The 25,276-nt window shown below is 40.3% G+C and overlaps 2 protein-coding genes across 4 annotated transcripts in view; one reads left to right on the top strand and one right to left on the bottom strand.

Moving 5' to 3' along the window:
• OSBPL11 (oxysterol binding protein like 11) overlaps positions 1 to 25,276 on the top strand; it is a 72,534-nt gene that overhangs the window by 30,591 nt on the left and 16,667 nt on the right. Inside the window, exons 5-9 of the mRNA XM_073305184.1 lie at positions 2,220 to 2,402; positions 10,509 to 10,707; positions 19,906 to 20,051; positions 21,613 to 21,753; positions 23,609 to 24,107. Coding sequence (XP_073161285.1) covers positions 2,220 to 2,402; positions 10,509 to 10,707; positions 19,906 to 20,051; positions 21,613 to 21,753; positions 23,609 to 24,107 — 1,168 coding nt within the window. The remainder of the gene's footprint in view (positions 1 to 2,219; positions 2,403 to 10,508; positions 10,708 to 19,905; positions 20,052 to 21,612; positions 21,754 to 23,608; positions 24,108 to 25,276) is intronic.
• LOC140895462 (TGF-beta receptor type-2-like) overlaps positions 24,357 to 25,276 on the bottom strand; it is an 84,922-nt gene continuing 84,002 nt past the window's right edge. For 2 of the 3 annotated variants that reach the window (XM_073305185.1, XM_073305186.1), the window contains exon 8: positions 24,358 to 25,228. The gene's annotated coding sequence lies outside the window, so the exon portion shown is untranslated. Of the gene's footprint in view, positions 25,229 to 25,276 lie in introns of all 3 variants that reach the window. The other variant, XM_073305187.1, reaches the window with a different exon arrangement.

Raw genomic sequence — 25,276 nt, 5'->3', positions numbered from 1 at the left:
TAATGTGTTCTTGAATAAAAACATATGAGAGAATATTCATGTTCTTTATCAGTTAGGGTCTGTGGTAAATGTAATTGAAAACTGATATATTCTATTAATCCATGAGCCAGATAAGGTTAAGGAAAAATCTGAAAAGTTCCCAATACTTAAAGAGGAAACATGAGTGTGGCTGAGTACACTTGACATATAGTCTGGAGTAGAAATGGCCTTTTCCTAAAATATGTAATATGATACTATGAACTGGTGAAGGTACTGCAGCCTGTGAAGGGTTAACAGGTCCCAGCTGGTCATATTGCTGATAGTACAGAGTATAAAAGGAAGAGGAAGCTGAAGCCCCTGGGGGTTTTAAAGCTGAGTGTTTTTCATGGCTTTTGTTTTGTGGGTAACCCCACAAGCCCTGAGGAAAGGGCCATAAAAGGACTAATGGTTGGAGCTTGATTTCTCCTTCATTGGTTGTTTATACCAGATATATTTTACAGGTACATTTTAGGATGAAACTTGGAGTTTAATGACTTGAGTTAACATTTGTGTCCTAACCTCAAGTGTACAATAAAATTGTTCTAGCAACATGCTATAAATCACCTGATGTTTTTATTTTAATTTTCAGTGATTTTAAAAACAATATTTTACTCCTAAGGCATTTCTAGAGATGTTTGTTTTTTAAAAAGTCAGTGTTTATTTTTATTTAGTTTTTAAGTTTTGTAAACTAATTCCTGTATTGACCTGCTGACTAGACGGGGAGTAGCATAGCAGACATCTGATGAAAAGGTATTGTTCACTGTGTCATGCAATTCCTAATTTTAGCAGGTCCATTTTAAAGGTATGACCCTGAGTGAATTGAGGGTGAAGGAATAAGACTTCAGGAGTTCATTTATGGCAGTGATACAATGCAGACATTCATCAAGGTGAAAATGTTTGTGGGGAGGTCACATTCTTTTATTTAACAAGGATATCTTGCTGCAGCAACGGTGAATGTTATCTCGTAAGACAAGAAGTCAGCTCCACCACATTATTGTACTTAGGCTGTTTTTGTATTTGCCCCCCCAATACATTTCTACTAAAGTTTTGCTATCTGGATAGTTTTCAATACTTGAAAAACTCAGGGAGTGTGGCTATATTGAATACAGCTTTTGGTCCTAAATTTCTTGGTTTTAGAACTTGAGTTTTGAATTGTAGCTCAGATTTCCAGTTGTAATTTTCATTTTTTGCTTGGCTTGTTTAAAAGGAAAATTTGTTTATGTCCAAATTAATTCCCCTGAATTAGATTTCTTTTTTTAAAAGGCAACTCCATAAGTCCATGTTCCTTGAGAGGACTTTCTAGCAAGCCTGATGATTAAGGCCTGCTAGCTCCTTTCACAATCCATTTTCAACACTTCGTTGATTTAGGGTATACGTGGACTGTACGTTATAGAAGTATATTCTTAAATTTTTGCTTCATTTAACCTAAAATCTGGGGAGAGGGGGAAAAAAATCCAAAATCTAAGGTCCTTCTAAAGCAGGATTAACTCCTTGTGACTCCCCTATCATCAGATTGCGCCCTGGTTTAAGTTACAAACTTATGTCGTTATAACTATGGTATAAAATCCACATCCCTGAGCGACATAGTTATACCGACCTAACTCCTGGTGTAGACAGAGGGAGGGATTCTCCTATCAACAAAGCTACCAACTCTCCTGGAGGTTGAGTACCTACGTCGATGGGAGAAACTTTCCTGTCAGCGTAGGTAGCGTCTTCACGAAGTGCTGTGGCACTGTAAGTATAGACAAGTCCTGCATGTGTTTCACTTTGTCTTCTAAATGGTTGTAAATGAAATTCTTCTCTATTAAATGTCAGGTTCACCCCTGCGTAGTCTGTTGCCTCTCAGTTTACATGTTAATCTTCCTGCAGAGCTCAAACCTGAATTGAAAGGCCTACTTCCTAATCATATAAAATGACGTATATTGTTTCAGCGCAATTCCTGGGTTGCATGTAAGCAAATACAAGCTGACTTAAGCAGTGGAGCAAGACAATTATCAGGAAATAGCACAAAGGAACAGATAACTTCCTCACTTAACACTTTGTGCACATTAATTACCAGAGTAGTTGAAAAACAGTGAGTTAAGCTAGCTTTCCCTCACTTTATTTAATTCTTGATTTTATATTCTGATTTATGTGCCTAATGAAATATTTTTTGACTATGAGGAATTTTAAATTTCTTTATATTCTTGTTTATTCACTAGAACAATCCTCCACTGAAATCTCGCAGCTTCTCTCTTGCATCCCAAGGAAGTGGCAACTCTCCTGGTGTTCAGAGGAGACCCAGCCAAAATCCAGTTTCTTTTTTTAATGTTGGACATCACAAGTTGCCAGCAGGAAAGAGAGTTCCTATTCTGCAGCCAGACCACCTCATAGATGTTAGAGAGGTTTGTATGAATCAAAATTCAAATAAATTACTTTGAGAATGAGAGAGAACCAACATATTATTGTCCTTACTACTTTGGATGACAGAGAAACCCTGATAATTTGATGGTTATAGTATTCCTAAATTGGCCTCAACTGCTAGTGTTGCTGTGTGAGGTTAAAGAGCTGCAGTGTTCCCACCCCAGAGCTGGCAGTATTTCAGTGGTGGTGGAAGTGATCAGAATGTATTTTTTATCTCACTTTTTAAATATGCTTCGGCATTAAAGTTCTTTATAAATTAAATTGTTGGGTGGGAGGTGACTTTGGTGCTGTTAGCTCTTATAACGTCCTGACGCTGAAGATGGTTTATCACATATTCCTGTCCCTGCTAGTCCTAGCATTACAGCTCAAGAAGATGTCATATCACATACTTCTTCCTTTTTTCCCCCTCTCAAGCCTTGGAAGAGTTGACTTCTTTAAGGGCAGAACTTTTTTTTCATGACCTCCGTAGGATGGAGGAGGAATCAGTTTGGTTCGTATCAGAGAATTTTGCTCCTAATATGCAAAAAGTAATGTTACAAAGTTTTGTGGCCAAAACCTCAAAGTGTGATTGAGAGGGGAAAGCAAAGAAAAAGATGCAAGCCAGCAATATGATTCCACTGAATACTAAATCTGGATGAATGGTATACTTTGGTAAAAGGGGTGAGCACTACGGTGCATGACGATCCTTTTTTGTATCCTTCCATCCCTGTCGCCAATATAAAAAGTTACAAATATATGTTAAGTGTTTTTAAATATCACCTACATATAACATATCTCTAAAAGGAAAACTTGTTGCACCACTCACCAGTATCAATTATCTGTTGTTCTTCTTATGTGGCATATCTATTACTGGAGGTTTGCAACCATGTTAGCCTGTTCAGTATGATCCTCTGCTAATCTTTTGTGGATGAATAGTCCTTTTGATCCATCCAGGATACCACATTGTCCATCCAAGATCTTTTTCTGCCTCCTGTTGTTCTGCCATCAACTTTCCCTTCCAGTGCCAATCAACATGTGTTGCCCACTGAATCTCTTAAAATGTGCTCTGCAAATTGAATCGTTCTTTCTTCTCATAAGATCTCTAACTAGTGTTGGCCTATTACTAGTATTATCAATATTAGTATTATCACGACTAATAATAATTGTAATGTGCTGATCACATTGCATTAAACAAAAGATGTGTAACACCGACAGACCCTGGTCATTGGTGGGTGGGGTCGAACCTGGGACTTCTGGAGCTAAATCCATGAGCCTCTACTGCATGAGCTAAAAGCCATATGGACCTTAGCTAAGGCTGTAGAGCAGACTCATTAATCTCTCTAAGTGGTCTCGGTGCCACTAGATGGGACAGAACACCACACCCAGGTGTGTGGGTTACAGATGGTTTTTGGCCACTAAAAGGTAGATGCACAGAAAATGGGATATACTGTACTAGGGAATCAATAGGTGAGCAAGCATTAATTAGTTTTTCTTTCCCCTTTTAATTATAAGATTATTGTAGAGCTTGCAGTAGAGGCAAGTTTATAAAAGGAACATGTTGAGTGTGAGGCTTGGCAAACTGTCATAGACTGGGCATTCCACAGTCACAAGAATCAAATTCCTTTGTTAAAGAGTTCTGTAAGAGCCTTGGCTGTCAACGTACCATAGCAAGAAGGTATCTTGCTAAAGTGGTGGAGAGATGGCTGAGATATTGAAGAGCCAGTGACTAGACTGCCAATATGAGTACCAACGCTAATAGCATGGCTCTTAGAAAATATATTACAAGGTGAAATCAGTCTTGAAAATGCATCCTTCCCCCTTAATCTGCATACAGATCCTGATCCCACAAATATCTTGAAACAAAAACTTTGGCAGTATTCATGAAATGGATCCAAATATTCCATCACTTATTGTGACATTTCTGTGTAAAAAATCAAAAATTCCACATTGCATCATTCAAAATTATTGTTTTAGATGTGGTATATAATTCAGAAAAATACAGCTACAGAATTCATGGAATCTAATTTTACCCTTCCTTACAGCTGGTTAGGAGTGGATCAACTCAAGGAACATGTTGGTCTGGAAAAGCAGTCCAAGGTGTAGACATGCTGAGTACGTCTACACTGCATAAAAAAACAAGAACTCCCTACAAGCTGTGATAGCGAATCTCGGAGCCTGGGTTAACTGACTTGGGTTTGCGGGTCTTGCATTACAGGGCTAAAAATACCAGTGTAGATGTTCCCACTTGGCCTGGAACGCAGGCTCTAAAATCCTGTGGGCGGGGACAGGGTGCCCCATGATTCTGAGTTACTTGACCCGAGCTCTGAGACTTGCTGCTGTGGGGGTTTATTTGCAGTGTACACTTTAAAACATCTTTCCAGTGCCACAAGATAAAAAATGCTTCTACTTTCCATATGTAAATAGAGGTCTTCTGACCAATTATGCATCCTTATAATCTACAGACTAATCAATCTGCAAGGTTCCTTTAGGTGCCTGCATTTGGACAAGGATCTCTCCTTGTAGCTAAAGTTTTCTCTGTCACAGCACATCCTGAAATATGCAAATTGCCTACCAGTAATGTTTCCTTTCTGTTATGGCATGTGCTACTTCTTTACCCCATAGAACTGAGAGAAACCTGGGTCACAGACAGATACTTGTAAAGAATTCTTGCTTTATGAGACGAAAATATAAGGAAAGTGATAGAAATGGCAGGGTTTGGTCTCTTTAAATCCCTGCATTCTATTTGGTTGCTAACAGGCTCAGCAGTTCCTGTAAGCATCATGAAACACTGGAGTTTTGAGAGCAGGGAACAAATTCTGAAGGGAGAAGGTTCTGACTCCTAGGCAGTTATGGTCCATGAATGAACAACTATCCTCCTGTTTACTTTCTAATAGAAGGTAGGGATAATGCAATGTATGGGATGTTGCTGTGTAATGGACTCCGTGGTCTGTGTATGAAAAGAGCTAACTGTTTTATCTTTGGCCTTTTCATCTTGTTAGAGTAGGGTTAAATAATTTATCCGTAGCTTTCTTTTGTTATAGGGTATTACAAGTTAGCCTTATGTAAGGGAGAGGAAGTAAGGCTTGTGAATGTAAAAAGTCATAATTTTGCCACTGAATAAATGGGCTTGACTTCTACTGATTTAAGTGCATGTGTATCTGAGGGAAGAACTTGGTCCCCAGTATTGCCTAAAGTGAAGCTTAAGATACCTGTGTTCCCTTTTCTCTGCTTCCTTGCACCATATCAATGAATTAGGTGTCTGGTAAGAGCAGGGTGACCAGACAGCAAGTGTGACAAATCGGGACAGGGTATGGGGGTAATAGGCGACTATATAAGACAAAGCCCCAAATATTGGGACTGTCCCTATAAAACTGGGACATCTAGTCACCCTAGGTAAGAGGTGTCTCTGGAGTAAAGTTACCAGCTTTGCTTCTGAAGTAGCTGCTTCTGTAGGCAGCAGATTTTCAGTAGCTCACCAGAGGAGAGTCCCAAACCACAAACAGGTGGTCCATCAGTCTGGGATTGCCAGCAGGGAGGCTGGAGGGCATAGCTAGGCACAGTGTGGGCATTTGTGATGTTGGAGGACAATAAGAGGGACCACAAATTGGGAAGATTGTCAGGGTGAGTGGACGCTGCCCACAATCTCTTTCCTCCTGACTCTCTGTGCTAAACACAGCCTCAATCAGGGAGGTAGGCTGAGAGTGTTGGAGGGTTTTTTTGTACAACTCTTACATTCCATACCAGATAGAATCTGTTAAACATAAAGTTTGCAGAATCAAGCCCTCAAATTAGGAAGTGTAAGAATTCAGGTTGTGTGAGATTGAAGCTAAGGTGCATCTGTGTGTGGCAGAGAGGAATTTGATGTGTGTGATGGTTGGTTATATGTTGGAATAGTAAGGGAAGTTTACCATGGAGTCTCAGTATGTTTGGGGATTGGGTAGTAAGGCAAGCAAGCTTAGATTGGTGTGGAGGAGACTCCTGATTTAACTGGGTATTGTTTGAATAAAAAATGCATTTAAGCATCCTTTAGCTGTCAGTTCCAGATTGTTAGTGTGGAAATTGCCTTAACATGAACAATCCTTGTGCCCCTCATCTCCCTCATGCCTTTCTTAGCCTCATCCTCTCCCACATCTCTACTCTTCCCTCATGCCTCCCACATCGCCTTCCTCACTAGTTCTGATACCTCATTCTACTTTAAAATGCTGTGGACAAGTGTGGGTCAGAGAAGTGAGGTTGAAGAGAAGTTCCTTGTTGTGAACTGCCTGTGGATCATCCCAGTGAAGCTTGTCTTCATCTACATGTCTCCCCTGAAGGTGAAACCTTGCCCATCTTTTCCTCTCCCTATACTATGGGTCCTAGATAGTGCTGTCCACCCATCATAGTCTCCACATACCCCTTCTCAACAGTCTTTTCTCCCACACAAGCCCCCTCAGACTTCAGTGCCCCCAAATGGCTGCGGACTTGTCCAGCGTGCCAGGCAGCCCTTAAAGTGGTAGGCCTGAATCAACACATCTATCTCAAATTGCAGGTATTATGTTCAAACTATTTTAGGTGGTTAGTGTGTTAGTTTAGTAGATACATGCTCTCTTTAAAACACACCTTGTAAGTGAGAGCCCAGTAGCTGTTTTGTGTTTACAGTATTAAGTTAGTTTCAGGTCAACTTGCACACATGGTGCACGTAAGAGAGACCTTTCCACTACTCCCCTTTCACAGAAAAGGATTAAGGAAAAGAGAATTTAACCTCATAAATATCTCTGTACCCCCCCGTCCCCCCCAAAAAAAACGGGGGGGGGGGGGAGAAAGTAGAAAAGGAAGGAAGGAGACTTTATGAAAGGGATGAGAATATTATAAGTTATAGGTAAAGTATGATTCTAAGGGACCTGTATTTCACAGATCTTCTGGTAACCGTTTACACACGTGTCACTTACAAAGTAGGACAACAAATATGTAGGGCCATCAATGTGATTTCTAAAGTTTGCTTGTAAAATACAAAAAGCAAAAGAAAGATGTGAAGAAAAGATAAAAAGCCACCGTTTTAAAGATGAGACTTTTAAAATAAAATAAAGACAAGGGATCATGAGTGTTGGTTATTTAATCTAGATGTGTTAAGCAGACTGCTTTTCTTTTCCTCAGTGTGTTGTTGCTTGGTTGATAGGCATGTCTAAAAGTTCTGTGTCAGAATGCATAACACATACTTCATAAATTGGTAAATTCTAAGGCCAGAAGCGATCATTGTGATCATCTAGTCTGACCTCTTGTATAACACAGACCTTAGAACTTCCCAAAAATAATTCCTAGAACATATCTTTTAGAAAAGCATCTGAGTTTGATTTAAAAATTGTGAATGATGGATACTCCACCATGACCTTTGGTAAATTGTTCCAGTGGTTAATTACTCTGACCATTTAAAAAAAAAAAAACAACAACCCCCCCCCCACCTTATTTGTAGTCTGAATTTGTGTAGTATCAACTTCCAGCTATTGGATTGTGTTAACCTTTCTCTGCTAGATGGAGAGCCCTATATTAAACATTTGTTCCCCCAGGTAGATATTTATAGACTGTAATCAAGTCACCCCTTAACCTTCTTTAACCTTATATAAACTTGTATATGTTCATTTGTGAATGCTATACTTGGATATACCATGACTTGACTAGTTGCAGTCTCAGTTCAAGAGTCTGTGGAAGAACCAGTCTTTCTAAATGCTCATTACACAATCCTCCTTTAAATTGTATAAAATCTGCACATAATAAGACCACAAATAACCCCAAACTGCACAAAACGTCAACTTCCTGACTTTCTTGGCTCTTAACTGAATCTGTATGTTGTATTGGTGCTTTGGAAACCTTGAGGTAGTTGCTTGCACTATAAAGCAAGAGGTCTAAGAGAAGAGACCACTTTACTCTGAGCAGCAGTACTTCTGGATGTGCTCTTTTCCTAGGAAATATGGCAAGTGTACTTTTTGGACTGGTTGATAGTTTTGAACTGAGTGGGAACTGTTGTTGTATATGAACCTGGTTGAGTGAGGGAAAGTTTTAGAATCCTTGAAAGAATGCTCTGTTTTTAAGAGTAGATATGTCTGGGCGATTTAAGTACTCTCCTGTGAATGCTTTCACTGTGTTGAGTGCAGCTGTTCTCATTCCGCTTGCATGGCGACAGGAGAGGTTTCATGATTGGCTGGCTATTTTGTGTACGCTTCTTCATCCCATTGAGATAATAGAGAGGTTGGGTGGCATAAGCTAGAATAGACTAATAAAGGCTGAGAGACATAACCTGAAGCTATCCTGTGACTTTATTTTCCAGCTTTGCAAACTATGAATCTTTTTGAGGCAGCGATGGTCTCTTCGTATATGTTTGTACAGTACCTAGCACAAATGGGACTCCAGTCCTAGCTTGGGGTCTTTAGGTACTACTACAGTGCAAACAAATGAGGAAGACTCCCAGAGAGCTTATGTGTATGTGTTGTTCATTGGTTTCAGAGAAACAGCCGTGTTAGTCTGTATTCACAAAAAGAAAAGGAGTGCTGTAGCTCACGAAAGCTTATGCTCAAATAAATTGGTTAGTCTCTAAGGTGCCACAAGTACTCCTTTTCTTTTTGTTGTTTGTTGGTTAGTTAAGCACCTCGATGGCATGATTGATCCTGAAATCTAGTTTGCAGCATTACTCTGCACAGGACAGTTGAAAAGCTCACATGTAAGACATTTAGAGAACACTGTGACAAGAAGAGGTGGATTTGACATGTGTATTATAGAGTACCTGGTGTTAGGTAGTCTGTTGTTGGCAAAAGACATAGTAATATAGTGTTACCAAATAATACTGTGAGCTTGTCAAACAATCTTTGTGATTTGCTGATGTACAATATTGTTTAAACATTTCTCTGAAATCTAAAACCAGCTGCCTAGTAGAGACTCTGTATTAGGAGGCTGATAGAAAACAGAGTGAAAGGATACTGTCAAAGTAGGTAAACTGAAAACCTAACCAGCCCGTTTGAAATCAAACACGTGCATGAATGTGACACAAGCACATGCAAGAAAATCTTTTTCCTTTGCCTGTCAGTTCTATTTTTGTGTTCAGGCAGTTAACAGAAATTTGTAAGAATCCAGAGAGCAGCAGGATTCTTCTTAGTATTCCATTTGTTGCCTCTACCCAGGAAGAGAGAGAGTACCTGTGATCACAAAAAACCTGTGCAATATTTTGTCTGAGTGATTTTTTTTCACCTACAAATTGTTTTCAGTTTTCCCAACACTATACTGTGTATGAATGCATGTGCCTTTTTTAGGCTTCACTGCAAAATGTAGGACCAGTAGTTAGTCACTGTTGTAGCTTCACTGATGGTAGCTATAGAGCAGGCTGTAGAGTTGAACGTGTTGTCTAACCTTGCTCTGGGGGAAGGAGCAGCATGGGAAGAACAGGGGAGGGGAGAGGGAGGAAATCCACTGACTACAGGAAGGCTGTTTTTCAACCTATCATGCATATTTTACATATGTATATTGTGATGTAAGTTTGAGCCAAACTGTCTGTGTAATTTAGTGCCTGACCCTTTAAGGAACTGAATACATCCTGTCCTGTAAGGTACTGAGCACCCTTACCCATCCCATTGATTCCACAAGATACTGTGTCAGCTTCCATGTTCTTAGAGCTGTGAGCTTGCTACTGTGTTCTATATAAAGCATGGTTTTCAGTGTTGTATGTATGTATCAACCAAGCATGGAGAGCACTCAGCACTTAAGATTAATATGTTTGGATTTCTTTTTCACTTTGTAAAATCGTCTTGATATATTCTCTCACTGTGTAACTATAATACAATAAATACCATGGACTGCATGGGACTTGTGGCATGCATTTTGTGGAGGGTTTATTGAGGGCACAGCACAGAAATGTGTTAAACTGTAAAAGAAAAATATAAATTCATCTTTAACCATACATTTTAGGTGACAAGATGTACTTTTATTTTTGACACATATAAAACTAATTCTTATTAATTCTTTGGGACTTATATTAAGTTTGTAATATTCTTCAGGGTTGTCTGTTTGCGAAGCACTTCAGTATAGCTGTATACCACAAAAATGTCTATCCTCTTCTCTGACACCAGCACTGTTTTGTTTGGTAGATGATGTCTCAGGCTGAGGGACAGCAGAGAGACTTGATTAGAAACATAGAATGCCTTCCTGCCTCTGGTCACCTTACATCCTTGGATCCAGACCTGTTAATGCTGAAAGCAACTTCCATGGCCACTATGAACTGCTTAAATGACTGCTTCCATATTCTCCAACTACAACATGCATCGCAGCAGAAGGGATCATTACCAGGTAGGTCATGGATTAAGGTAAAGGTCTACATTCTGTGTGACAGAAGCATAAAGCCTAGAATTAATTGATTTTAATTGAAATGCTGATTCTACTGAATTTATCTTCCTGTGGGTTGGTTATCCCAAAACTGCCTTCTGCAAGGTTTCTTTCACCTTCTTCTGAAGCAGCCTCTGGTAGAGACTTGGTACCGGGTTAGTTGGATCACTAGTCTGATTCAGTATGGCAGTTATTATGTTCCTGCATGATTACCTTTTTTTTTAGGGCAGGTTGTCTCTAGTCCTGAAGCAATCGCATAGGTGGTGGGAAGTGTAACTCTCCAGTTTTTGTGACCACAGTAGTGCTGTCAGGACTCTCCCTTCTTATGTGAATAGTGGGGTGGAGATCAGGCAAAGGTGTTGCTCCAGCCCATGTTCATCTCCAGGCATGAGGTGTGGGGTGCAACTTACTCTTTTTCCCGGGAAAGGGATGAACTGGAGAGATGTGACTGAGTCACAGTCCTTTCTACTGCTCTTCTTGGGGAGGCATGGCTACATGCTGCTCTCCACACAGTACTAAGACTAAAGGCTCAGTCTAGCCCCTTGTTTCATAGAATCCTAGAATATCAGGGTTGGAAGGGACCTCAGGAGGTCATCTAGTCCAACCTCCTGCTCAAAGCAGGACCAATCCCCAACTAAATTTATCCCAGCCAGGGCTTTGTCAAGTCTGACCTTAAAAACTTCTAAGGAAGGAGATTCCACCACCTCCCTAGGTAACACATTCCAGTGTTTCACCGCCCTCCTAGTGAAAGTTTTTTCCTAATATCCAACCTAAGCCTCCCCCACTGCAACTTGAGACCATTACTCCTCATTCTGTCATCCACTACCTCTGAGAACAGTCTAGATCCATCCTCTTTGGAACCCCCTTTCAGGTAGTTGAAAGCAGCTATCAAATACCCCTCATTCTTCTCTTCTGCAGACTAAACAATCCCAGTTCCCTCAGCCTCTCCTCATAAGTCATGTGTTCCAGTCCCCTAATCATTTTTGTTGCCCTCCTCTGGACGTTTTCCAATTTTTCCCACATCCTTCTTGTAGTGTGGGGCCCAAAACTGGACACAGTACTCCAGATGAGGCCTCACCAATGTCGAATAGAGGAGAACGATCACGTCCCTCGATCTGCTGGCAATGCCCCTACTTATACATCCCAAAATGCCATTGGCCTTCTTGGCAACAAGGGCACACTGCTGACTCATATCCAGCTTCTCTTCCATTGTAACCCCTAGGTCCTTTTCTGCAGAACTGCTGCCTAGCCATTCGGTCTCTAGTCTGTAGTGGTGCATAGGTTTGTTGAGCCAGAGGTGTTCATGGTGGCTTATAGACCATTAAATTGACAGGAGCAGTTGGTGGATATTTATTTTCAAATGTCGCCTGGTGGTGGGAATCATGGAACCTTCCCATTACCTTTGATTCCTTCTACATCTTTCAGCAGAAGCCCTTTAAAGCTAATTTGTCATTTCCTTTCTCAGCCATTAGTGTTCTCAAGACATTTCAGATTCCCTAAAATTAATTTAAAAAAAAACCAAACACACTCAAAATCATACTATCATAGGACTGGGAGGGACCTCGAGAGGTCATCAAGTCCAGTCCACTGCACTCGTGGCAGGACTAAGTATTATCTATACCATTGCTAACAGGTTTGTGTCTAACCTGCTCTTAAAAATCTCCAATAACAGAGATTCCACAACCTCCTTAGGCAATTTATTCTGGATCTTAACCACCCTGACAGGAAGCTTTTCCTTATGTCCAACCTAAACCTCTCTTGCTGCAATTTAAGCCTATTGCTTCTTGTCCTATCCTCAGCGGTTAAGAAAAAACATATTTTTCTTCCTCCTCCGTGTAACAACCTTTTACATACTTGAAAGTTATCATGTCCCCTCTTTCTTCTCTTTTTCCAGACTAAACAAACCCAATTTTTTTCAGTCTTCCCTCATAGGTCATGTTTTCTAGACTTTAATAATTTTTGTAGCTCTTCTCTGGACTCTCTCTAAGGACTCCACGTCCTTCATGAAATGTGGCACCCAGACCTGGACACAATACTCCAGTTGAGGCCTAATCAGCTCGGAGTAGAGCAGAAGAATTACCTCTCGTGTCTTGCTTACCACACTCCTGCTAATACATCCCAGAAGGATGTTCACTTTTTCATTTAGTTTGTGGTCCACTATGACTCCCAGATCCCTTTCCGCAGTACTCCTTCCTAGGCAGTCATTTCAGTTGCACACACACAAAATGGGATTGTTCCTTCCTAAATGGAGTACTTTGCATTTGTCCTTATTGAATTTCATCCTATTTACTTCAGACCAGTTCTCCAATTTGTCCAGATCATTTTGAGTTTTAATCCTATTCTCTAAAGCACTTGTAACCCCTCCCAGCTTGGTATCATCCACAAACTTTATAAGTGTACTCTGTATGCCATTATCTAAATCATTGATGAAGGTATTGAACAGAACCAGAACCAGACCCAGAACTGATCCCTGCGGGATCCCACTCATTATGCCCTTCCAGCATGACTGTGAACCACTGATAACTGCTCTCTGGGAACGGTTTTCCAACCAGTTTTGCACTCACCTTATAGTAGTTCCATCGAGGTTGCATTTTCCCTGATATGCATTGTTATAAATCAGAATGTTAGCTGATCAAAGCAAAAGATTAAGAACAGTATTTAATATATACCTATTTAATGCAAAAAAATCTTAATGACAAATTATTTTGTAGTTAAGATTAGGATTACTGTTGTGGCTCAGACTTTGTCAAAACTTGTTGCTCTCATTTCAGCGTGCCTCTTCTTTCACAAGGTATCACAACGTGCGGTAACATGCAGTTACATTTATACAGCTGCTTTTCGTTTTCAAGGATCTCAGAGCATGTTATTGTGCATGCAGCACCACAAAAATGAGGCTACCTCTGGGGTGTAGCATAGGTGCCGACTCCATGGGTGCTCCGGGGCTGGAGCACTGATGGGGAAAAATTAGTGGGTGCTCTGCACCCACTGGCAGCCAAGCTCCCCTCACCCCACCCCCCAACCCCTCTACATCCGCCCCCTACCCTGAGTGCTCCGCCTACCTCCCAGCGCTTCCTGCCCGGCCACTGTCAAACAGCTGTTTGGCAATGTTAGCACACTCTGGGGAGGGAGGGGGAGGAGCATGACTGTGGGACACTCAGGGGAGGAGGTGAGGTTGGGGCGGGGATTTGGGGAAGGAGTTGGAATAGGGGCATGGAGGGGGCGGGTTGAGGCGGAGACTTTGGGGAAGGGGAGAGAAGACATAGGGTGGAGCCTCATGGAAGGGGTGGAGTTGGGGGCGAGGCTGGGAGTAGAGCGGGGATCGAGCAATCACGGGAAAGGCACCTGTGGGTTTGGCTGGAACCAATATGTGCATAGCATGCTTGACAGCAGTGATGATGGAGGCAAAATTTTATGGGCTTGGAAATTCTTTGGGGCATGAACTGTGTCAGGGGTTTTGAAAAACATAATTTTCTTCTGTTTGGGTTTAAAAAAAAAAAGAGAAATTGCTCCAGTGAATTCTATCACTGTTCTATTTTAGAACTTTAGTGTCACTCTGAAGTAGTGACATGAACATAGCCTATATTTTTTAAAATTTTACACTACAAACATTAAGTTCTAATTCTAGGCCTTGTCTATGCACAAGCTTTCACCGTTCAAGTTTGTATGTGGCTACTCCTACTTTGATTTAGCTTAATCCAGTTTTTACAGGAATAGTAGATAAGGGACGTTAAGCTATGCGCCTTTTTGAGGCAGAAATCATCTTATCGGAAACTTCAGATTGGGTTGAATATAAAATTACCCTGTCTCTTAAATTAGAGAAGATGATCCCTGTTGAGGTTACAGGGACAAACCATCCCGATGAGTCGAAAGAATAGTAAATATGGCAGGCGACCAACTTGGCTTAATGGTGAAATCCTAGCGGATCTTAAACATAAAAAAGAAGCTTACAAGAAGTGGAAGGTTGGACATATGACCAGGGAAGAGTATAAAAATATTGCTCGGGCATGTAGGAATGTTATCAGGAGGGCCAAATCGCACCTGGAGCTGCAGCTAGCCAGAGATGTCAAGAGTAACAAGAAGGGTTTCTTCAGGTATGTTGGCAACAAGAAGAAAGCCAAGGAATGTGTGGGCCCCTTACTGAATGAGGGAGGCAACCTAGTGACAGAGGATGTGGAAAAAGCTAATGTACTCAATGCTTTTTTTGCCTCTGTCTTCACGAACAAGGTCAGCTCCCAGACTGCTGCGCTGGGCATCACAAAATGCGGAAGAGATGGCCAGCCCTCTGTGGAGATAGAGGCGGTTAGGGACTATTTAGAAAAGCTGGACGTGCACAAGTCCATGGGGCCGGACGAGTTGCATCCGAGAGTGCTGAAGGAATTGGCGGCTGTGATTGCAGAGCCACTGGCCATTATCTTTGAAAACTCGTGGCGAACCGGGGAAGTCCCGGATGACTGGAAAAAGGCTAATGTAGTGCCAATCTTTAAAAAAGGGAAGAAGGAGGATCCTGGGAACTACAGGCCAGTCAGCCTCACCTCAGTCCCTGGAAAAATCATGGAGCAGGTCCTCAAAGAATCAATCCTGAAGCACTTGCATGAGAGGAAAGTGATCAGGAACAGCCAGCATGGATTCACCAAGGGAAGGTCATGCCTGACTAATCTAATCGCCTTTTATGATGAGATTACTGGTTCTGTGGATGAAGGGAAAGCAGTGGATGTATTGTTTCTTGACTTTAGCAAAGCTTTTGACACGGTCTCCCATAGTATTCTTGTCAGCAAGTTAAGGAAGTATGGGCTGGATGAATGCACCATAAGGTGGGTAGAAAGCTGGCTAAATTGTCGGGCTCAACGGGTAGTGATCAATGGCTCCATGTCTAGTTGGCAGCCGGTATCAAGTGGAGTGCCCCAGGGGTCGGTCCTGGGGCCGGTTTTATTCAATATCTTCATAAATGATCTGGAGGATGGTGTGGATTGCACTCTCAGCAAATTTGCGGATGATACTAAACTGGGAGGAGTGGTAGATACGCTGGAGGGGAGGGATAGGATACAGAAGGACCTAGACCAATTGGAAGATTGGGCCAAAAGGAATCTGATGAGGTTCAATAAGGATAAGTGCAGGGTCCTGCACTTAGGACGGAAGAACCCAATGCACAGCTACAGACTAGGGACCGAATGGCTAGGCAGCAGTTCTGCGGAAAAGGACCTAGGGGTGACAGTGGACGAGAAGCTGGATATGAGTCAGCAGTGTGCCCTTGTTGCCAAGAAGGCCAATGGCATTTTGGGATGTATAAGTAGGGGCATAGCGAGCAGATCGAGGGACGTGATCGTTCCCCTCTATTCGACATTGGTGAGGCCTCATCTGGAGTACTGTGTCCAGTTTTGGGCCCCACACTTCAAGAAGGATGTGGATAAATTGGAGAGAGTCCAGCGAAGGGCAACAAAAATGATTAGGGGACTGGAACACATGAGTTATGAGGAGAGGCTGAGGGAGCTGGGATTGTTTAGCCTGCAGAAGAGAAGAATGAGGGGGGATTTTATAGCTGCTTTCAACTACCTGAAAGGGGGTTCCAAAGAGGATGGCTCTAGACTGTTCTCAATGGTAGCAGATGACAGAACGAGGAGTAATGGTCTCAAGTTGCAGTGGGGGAGGTTTAGATTGGATATTAGGAAAAACTTTTTCACTAAGAGGGTGGTGAAACACTGGAATGCGTTACCTAGGGAGGTGGTAGAATCTCCTTCCTTAGAGGTTTTTAAGGTCAGGCTTGACAAAGCCCTGGCTGGGATGATTTAACTGGGAATTGGTCCTGCTTTGAGCAGGGGGTTGGACTAGATGACCTTCTGGGGTCCCTTCCAACCCTGATATTCTATGATTCTATGATTTCTTCAAGTAGTAATTGTTATGGAACAATATGCTGTGCCTGTGTGTGCACAGAGCATGTGTTTGTCTCTAATTGTTCATTTTCATGCAAGCAGATGTTTACCAGAACTGTTTTCACTTAATTTGTGCACATTTGAATATGTGCCTTTTCCTTTTGTGAGTCTCTTTATACATTAATATGTTAATTTTAGTATATCTATTGGGTGTTTTTGTGTTCGTAAAAGCTTTTAAGGAAGCAAATGGTTTCTACTGAATAGCTACAATTATACCAGCCTCTTGATGATGATTGTAATAAGCTAGTGAAGTTACTTACATGATGGGAATATATTAAAGGTATTGTAGTATGTTTTGCATTATGTATATTTTGAGATTCCCAGCTATGCTGAACTGTTTTTTGCAACAAGAACTGATGAATTGTACAGTAATAATTTTTTTTTAGCGCTCTTTAAACAAAAATTAGACGATGTGGTTTTAAACAACTACATTGTAGGGGTAAACCATCTTTGTGCCTTTATAACTTCAAGGTTTAATTTTTAAGATGGAAATTTGAAAGGTGCTTGTCCAAAACTTTGACTCTTTTTGTGGCTTTAACTTACAACAAACTAAAAAACCCACTGTACTTGGGAAAATTGTTTCCTGTTAAAAAGCAGCTACTGCATGCAGATTAACTATTTCTCATACAAAATAAGATTTTTAATATAAGGGGCTGGAGATACTGATTAAACCTTCAAGTGCAGATTGGCCAAAGAGCAGAAGGGCTTTCTCTTAGTTCTTAATCTTGTGTACTGCTAATGTTAGAAAATTTGGAGCCGTTACAGTTCCAGGGGGAGATCTGGGAGAAGTGCAGTCCCATTTGGACCACTTGAATTACAGCATTTTATATGCATCTTTGTGGAGAAGCTGTAATCTGTGAATTGTTTTTTGGTGGTCTTAAAAATCACTGAACAGGAAAAAGTTGAACAGTGATGTAGGTTGGTGTGCATGTTTTTTCTTCTTTAAAAATATCATTCAGAACTTTCATGGTATATTGCCTATCAGGTGCCAAGGCTAACAACGCCACAATAAGAGTAACAAATCAATGAAAAGTCACTAGAATTCTTTACAAATATAGTTTGTGTGGAAACAAACACTGCCCAAGAGAACCATCCTTAATCATGAAATATTTTAGGAGCCCGTGGGAAGAACTGAAGATGGGAGCAGTGCATGTGATTTTTCTCACAAAATCCAGAAGGAAGGAAAAGCCTGGAAGTGGGTACAAAAGAATGCCTGTATGGCAGGTATAGAGAAAAAGGGTTGCAATTCTTTAAGCATTGGAATGTCAGCTTTGATGAAAGCCTATTTGGATTGGATGGCCTCCACTTAACTAAGAGGGGTACTGACCTGAATTGCAGAGTCTTTAGGCAAGCTTTAAAACTTGTTTATGGAAGGTTAAGGATTTCTTGCTTAACCCAAATGATCTGTTACAGACTTTTGACATACAAATTAAGGTGAGGATGAAGTTCCTAAATAAAAGATGGAAAGATTTAGAAAATAATAAAAGCTTTAGAAAGATAAGCTGGATGGTCTAATAGGCCATTTCCTACTGTAACTTCTTTGATTAGATGAAGAAGACTAAATGTGTCAGCATGTCTAATGCTAGAAATGCAGGATATAACAAACTAGAAGTGATACTAAATAGACAAAGACCTACTGGGTGTGTATAACTGAGTAGTGCAGAAGAGGTGGAAAACGTACTTAAAAGCAAGATACAATTTGATAGCTAAGAACTGGATAATAATAATCTCATCTGGCCTTGGTATCTATGAATCTGTGAATGTGGTGGTATATGTCTTGAGTTAGAATACAAGGAATACAAGTTAGATATGACAGTGGGCATCTGCTACACACCCTCAGGACTGAACGAGAGTATGAACAAAAAAATGCTTGGACCTACTGTCAAGGTGAACTGCAAATCACAAGATATTTTAATTGTTAAGTTTGAGAATGTGTAGGTTATTGGAAGGCTTCAAACTGTTGACCTGAATTCTGCAAAATACAGAATTTGTTTATTCTATCCTGTCAATTAACATGCTGAAAGTATAATTTCTGACACAAAAAAGATTGACAGACTGATGAGAGATTACTGTTTATCTAGATGCTAATGCAAGCAATGGTAATATTCTTCTTGTTTCCATGAAGATTAAATCTTGCCACACAAAGCTGAGTTTTACTACTGAGTCCAGGCAAAACTGTTTAGCTAAGATATTTTAGACAACTCTATCACACAAACAGTGGCTTTGGAACAGTTTTTCTAGTGGGGGTTCTGAAAGCCATTGAACAAAACTGTAAACCCTGTAAATGATGGAAACCACTTCAAGCCGAGGGGGGGTGCCTCGCCCCTAGTTCCAGCACCCATGCACACAAGTTGCCCTCATAAAAAGGCTACTCCATTTTTCTGATCCTCCTTTACATGAAACCTCCTTTACATTTCTATCTTCTATAAGGATAGAAATGTCCAATATGTTGGTTTTTTTTCCTGAACTTCCCTAATTTCTTTTAATTTACCTAAATGCAGAATACGGAATTATGGACAGAAGATTCCAAGTTGTTACTAATTCTTTTGCTTCTGGGTTCGTGTTATAGCCAGAATGTTTCTGTCTCGTAACATTTGTATGTGTTTTTAATAGAACTTTATTGGTGTCTACTGTACATTAGCCTTTGAAATAAAATGGAACATTTTCATTATTGATGAGGAATTGTATCCATTCTGATAGACTAGCTGAGAGTAACTAGACACTTGAATCATTAAATTAGTGGGTGATAGCTTTCCAGGTACTGCTGCTATCTCTTTGAGCGGCTATTATTTATTCATCATAGCATGTTGTTCCTTCAACTGAGAAAAGACAAGTACTTTTTCCAGAGGAAACAATGCCAAAATATAGTTTTGTTTTAGATTTCTGAAACTGACAGAAGTTTGAGAATGAGCTATTGCTCCCATTTCTTTAATTGGTGCAAAAACTTATCCAAGTGGTTACATAACATTCCAGTTAGATTGGGTTCTTTTTCTAGTGTCTGATTACACCTTTTATAACATTATCTTATTCTCCAGTACAAGTTGCATATATTACAGCCGCCCAATCACATTGCTCATGCTAATGATCAAAGAAGGTGTTGTCCTGGTGCACTCACCTTGTTTTTTGAACAAGGTTAACTGCTTGCAGCTTTTTCAAAAAGTGCTTACTCGAAAACATCTTTTATTGAACTCCCAGAGTATGAATAAGTTTCAGCGCACACTTTCTTTTGCTTCAGGGACAACGATCAGTTGGTTGGAACCAAAGATATCTTTGTCAAACCATTTCAGAAATGGAGCAGCTCAAAATTTTTCATCAGAGCCAAACAAGCCAGCATCTGTCATAGAGGAGCAGTCTGTGCCAGAGCCCTGCCATCTAACAAGGGTAAGGTAATGTGACAGCCCAAGTTCTATGAGGAATGTTTTTGCTTGCAGGATTATCTGCAGATATTTAGCAATATTTTTATACAGTGAAGGTTCCCCCCCGTACAGACATTTGAGTAGAAAAAGGAGGACCACTTCTGAATTAAATGTTTTGTTGGTTTGTAGACAAGTCTGTCTTTTTCTAGTAAACAGCTGCAGGGTGAAATATGAATGAAATGTGTTAAGAGGTATGGGGAAGGCGCAAATTAAAGCATCAGTTTAAAATATTTAAATGTACACATTATTCCAGTTAGTGTCATTTTAATATTAGAAATCAGTGTGCAGTGAATAAATTGGATTTTTCCAAGTATTTACAGTATAAACTACTTTTGAAAATTGCTCAGCAGAGGGTAGATGAGCGAAATTAGTTGTTAGAAAAATGTAATATCATCTAGGAAAATAAGTTATAAAATACTTCTATTTCAATCTTTATATTGAAAAAACTAATCACTTCAGAGCAGTTAAAAAGATGTTGAATTCTGTTGTGTTTTCAGTACTCTAAATTATCAATTATTTTGAAGTGCAAAAACATTCTTGTAAAATACAAGAATAATGAAGATTGTGAAACAGGTTTTTAAGTTGCGGTTGTAGGCAACTTGGTTTCTGAGAATTGTGTGTTTTTGACACTAAACAACTCTTTGGGAAAGATTATATGTTTAGGGTAATTATTATTCTATATGCATGTAACAATATCGACTCACTTTTCTGTTTTATAATATCTTTCAGTAGAGTTTGTATAAGAAACCTAAAAATATAGACTAGGTTGAAATTAAGTATTTAAAACTCAGGGTTGTGAGCTCAATCCTTGAGGGCCATTTAGGGATCTGGGGCAAAAATTTGGGATTGGCCCTGCTTTGAGCAGGGGGTTGGACTAGATGACCTTTTGAGGTCCCTTCCAACTCTGATATTCTATGATTCTATTCACGTAGACTTTTTTTCTTTCCGTAATACAGACAGATAGCAACCCCTATAGGCCAAGAAGCAGAATTACCCTTAAGATGAATAACTCCTTACCTTTACAAAGTTCATTCTAGGTTCATTTGTCTCACCAAAGGATTTAAACATAGGGCAAGTATGTAAGACGTGTTTTGATTACTACATTGTCTGTGATTGGAATATAATTACCCTCAGTGACTTAGATTTATAGGATAATAGAAACATAGGGCTGGAAGTGACCTCAAAGATGTCATCAACTCCAGCCCCCTGCTCTGAGGCAGGACTAAGTAAACCTATACCCTTGGCAGGTGTGTGTTCAACCTGTTCTTAAAAACCTCTGTACTGTCTTTCATTTGTGAGTACAACATGGTGTAGCATCAGCAGAAGGAGAAGTGGAACACTTGTGGTAATATAGTGGTCTCGTTTTCTGTGGAAGCTCATTTGAGACCAATCCCAGTCTGAGAGATTTCTCTGTTTGGTTTTTTTACAGTTGCTTCTCCTGCCCCATGAGGCACAGGCTAAGCTTTACCTTTTTAGTCCATTAGGTCTTTGAAATGACACTTGTAACTGTGGATTTCTCACACTAGGAACCTGAAGAAATAAATCCAGATGAGGAGCTGGAGGATACATGTGTTAACAAAGAGGATGACCTTGGAGCAGTGGAAGAACAGCGCAGTGTTATCTTACATCTCCTATCTCAGCTGAAACTTGGCATGGATTTAACAAGAGTAAGTAACCAAGGTGTGAAAGCTGGCTGTAGTGGAAGTGAAGTGACACTTAACCTTTGTCCATCCAAATGCCATATGGCAATTTGCTAGAAACTTGTGGAAACGCACCTATTTTGTGTAAAATGGAATAGATAGTAGCTATTTCTGTAGAGTTTCAGCCTGTAGAGACTTCAGGTCCCAACTTCAGCCTGATCTGCAGGACTTGAAACATGTATTTGATGTCTACTAGCCACTTAGAGAGAGAGAGATAAAATATAGCTTACTGTACCACCCTAAAGTCACCTCCCTACAGTTTAAAGTAACAGCTGTATGCTGTAACTGTGTGTGTGTAAAGAGAGAGATGAAATTTTCTCTCTTCATCCCCTTTCTCTCCTTCTTGCAGCTCTTTCTCTCCCTACTTTCTTTACTTCTCTCCAATATTTTCTCTTCCTCTCCCTCCACTTTTGACACATCTGCATACCACTCTCTCACATCCCCTCATCTCCACACCCTAACACAAAGGGGTTGGAGGTTTCACCAGATTCTTAGTAACTAGAGGGCTCAAGATGAAGACAGAAGGAGTCATCCAGGGGCAACCTTGCCCCCAACTGCTGGGAGAGAGGAAGGGGCTGACTCTAGAACCAGCTTTGTGTGTTTCAGAGTAACAGCCTGTTAGTCTGTATTCGCAAAAAGAAAAGGAGTACTTGTGGCACCTTAGAGACTAACCAATTTATTTGAGCATAAGCTTTGTGTATCTTCTTTAGCAGTCTCTGGCTAGCAAGTTTTATAAATGAGTTCCCTTTTTCTCCAATCCTCATCTGGCTGTTAAAATGGAGAATGAATGTTCTTTCATTCAGTTCCCAGCCCCAGAGCATCCTGGCATTCGCAAGCAATGGAGTTCTGCTACTCTTTCATTCTCTGTTTTCTGTTTGCTGCTGGGAAGTAAGAGGTCTCTGCTATCTTGACCTCCCACTCACAGCTTTCCTGCTGCTCAGAACTTTATCTAAAGGTAGCAGAAAGAAATTGGCGGCTACTTGTCAGTTTCACTGCTTTCCTGGAGGATCCCAGTAGCAGCAGTGAAGACTTGACAAAACCTAATTAGTTGTCCCTCTGCATGGCTTGGGGAAGCATGGTATGGAAGCAGAGACACTGGAACTGTGTTTTGCAGATCTGGGATGATTAGGCTGCCACTGATGTATTCTTAGTTTATACATGGAAGATGGGGAGATTTTCTTTGCAACTAGACTAGAAACTTTTTTAAAATTAAAGGTTAGACTCTGCAAAGTTGAGGATATTTGGCCAGAAAAGCTTTCTCCTCACCATACGAGATTGGGTTTTTCAAGTTTCTCTGATCTGAGTGGTGGTCTGCTTGGTGGAGCTTGCATTCCTGCATTAAAAATGAAGGTACCCATAGGCCACATTTTTACTATCCCTGCTCAATCAGGGTTCAGTTTAGTTCTCCCATAACTTGGTCCTTACTGCCATTGATAATAAGGTAGTTAAGTTCAGGTTTGTTTTTATTCTTCCCCTTTTCCTCATAACAAATTGTCAGTCATGTTTTCCCTTTCTTTATGGCTGTTTCCCATTTTTGAGTAAGTTCTGTTAGGTTTTGGTGTTTACTCCACCATAAGTTTTTTGCGTTGCTTTTTGTGTTAAGTCTTTCATTAAAAATAAGTTTAAAACTTTCTTTTTCATGTCATTCCCATTATCCTGAGAACATTTTGCTTATTGGTGCCAGTATGGACTTTGCATCTCTGTTAAAAGTATTGTATCCCTATTTCCCATTCCTTTTGTATTGTGATTACTTCAAGAATTTGTTCATAAACATATAGTCTACTTACTTTTAAGTTGTTATAGTTTTTTGTCTTTATTTCAGGTGGTTCTTCCAACTTTTATTTTAGAGAAACGTTCTTTGCTGGAGATGTATGCAGACTTCATGTCTCACCCGGACCTCTTCATTGCAATCACAAATGGAGCAACCCCGGAGGAGAGGATGATCCGCTTTGTTGAATATTATCTCACTTCATTTCATGAAGGTCGCAAAGGAGCAATTGCTAAGAAACCATACAATCCAATCATCGGAGAAACGTTTCACTGCTCTTGGAGGATGGCTAAGGGCGAAGTACCCTCTGACTCAAATAGTAACTCTTCATCCCACTCCCTCTCAGAGCAAGCCACTCTTTCACAAGAGCCAGAGGGCCAAGTGGAGCCAGACTACTATACAGTGAGATTTGTAGCTGAGCAAGTGTCCCATCATCCTCCCGTCTCAGGGTTTTACGCTGAATGTGTAGAGAAGAAGATGTGTGTAAATGCTCATGTCTGGACAAAAAGTAAATTCTTGGGAATGTCAATAGGAGTAACAATGGTTGGTGAAGGTGAGTAATTTATTCACTGCAGAACTGGAAGGTGGTTAAAAATATCAGTTGGATAAATATAAAATTAAGTTCTGTGAACTCCAGTGTCAGAATAACAAACGAATTTTGCTCAGGAGTTTCATCTATAGGATTTTCAAAAGAATTCATTTGTAGGGTTGTTTATAGGGTATTTTAAGGTGGTTTGGTTTTGGTTTTTGTTTTTTTAACAAAATACCCCTGGGTCTCCTCCATTTACCTTGAGAAAGAGACTCTGAGAAACCTTAAAGTCCTGTTGTTAGATGACATATTTGTTTATTACGGAGTACAGAAGATGCCACATGTACCTGGCAGAAACAATCAAAAGATGGTGTAAGATCACAAACCTCCACGGGGCTATAGTATTGCAGAAAAGCAAGACTATGTATCTAGAAACACAACATGAGGTTTTGAAGCAAAAGTACAATTTGTACAATCTAAACTAACTTTTTTATTATGTCTCCAAAGCACAAACCAAATTAGAATGTACAACATAAAATACTTAACATAAATGTTAACTTTTCTGTTGCTGTATCTAAACATATTTTACACTTAGATTCTTTAAATTTTCTTTACATTTAATAATGGGATCCCTTTAATAAGAATGTTGCTCATTATCCCAGGATTCCATTTTCCCTTAATATAACTCACCAATTTGCTGGTTTTGAACTGGAGATGCCATCTCAGCTCTTTTTATCCTTCATGTTTGTGTTGCCCAATTACTCTGACTCACAGATGTTTGAATATAATCTGCACTCCTGATAAAATGAGGATAGGCAAGGAACACGTAAATCAGTGTTTTGAGTCTGAGGAAAGCAACTCCTGGAGCAGAAGTCTCCTTCCAGACAGTTTAACAGAGCATGTGAGCATCTCTGCACTGCTGTTCTTCAAAGATTTGAAGTTTGCCCTAAGGCAGTTTCTTTAAAACTTGATGCCTCTCTCATCTGCCCATGAGGTGAGAGGAGCTGTGCCTAACTCACGTGGGGGGTGTGATCCCTCAGCATTTTGGAGGTGAAAAGCTGCCTTCTTAAGGGTCTCTGTCAGCTACTGAGAAGGCATGGATGGAGCAGAAGACTGTGATGACAGTTAAGGTTTAAGTGGTGAACCTGAAAAAGACAAGGATACAAGAGAAATTGTGAAAATCAAGTGTAAGA

The sequence above is a fragment of the Lepidochelys kempii genome, chromosome 11, assembly GCF_965140265.1.
Source record: "Lepidochelys kempii isolate rLepKem1 chromosome 11, rLepKem1.hap2, whole genome shotgun sequence".
Classification (NCBI taxonomy): domain Eukaryota; kingdom Metazoa; phylum Chordata; order Testudines; family Cheloniidae; genus Lepidochelys; species Lepidochelys kempii.
Note: the sequence above shows the minus strand (reverse complement) of the source record. Positions and strands in the feature narration are given on the sequence as shown.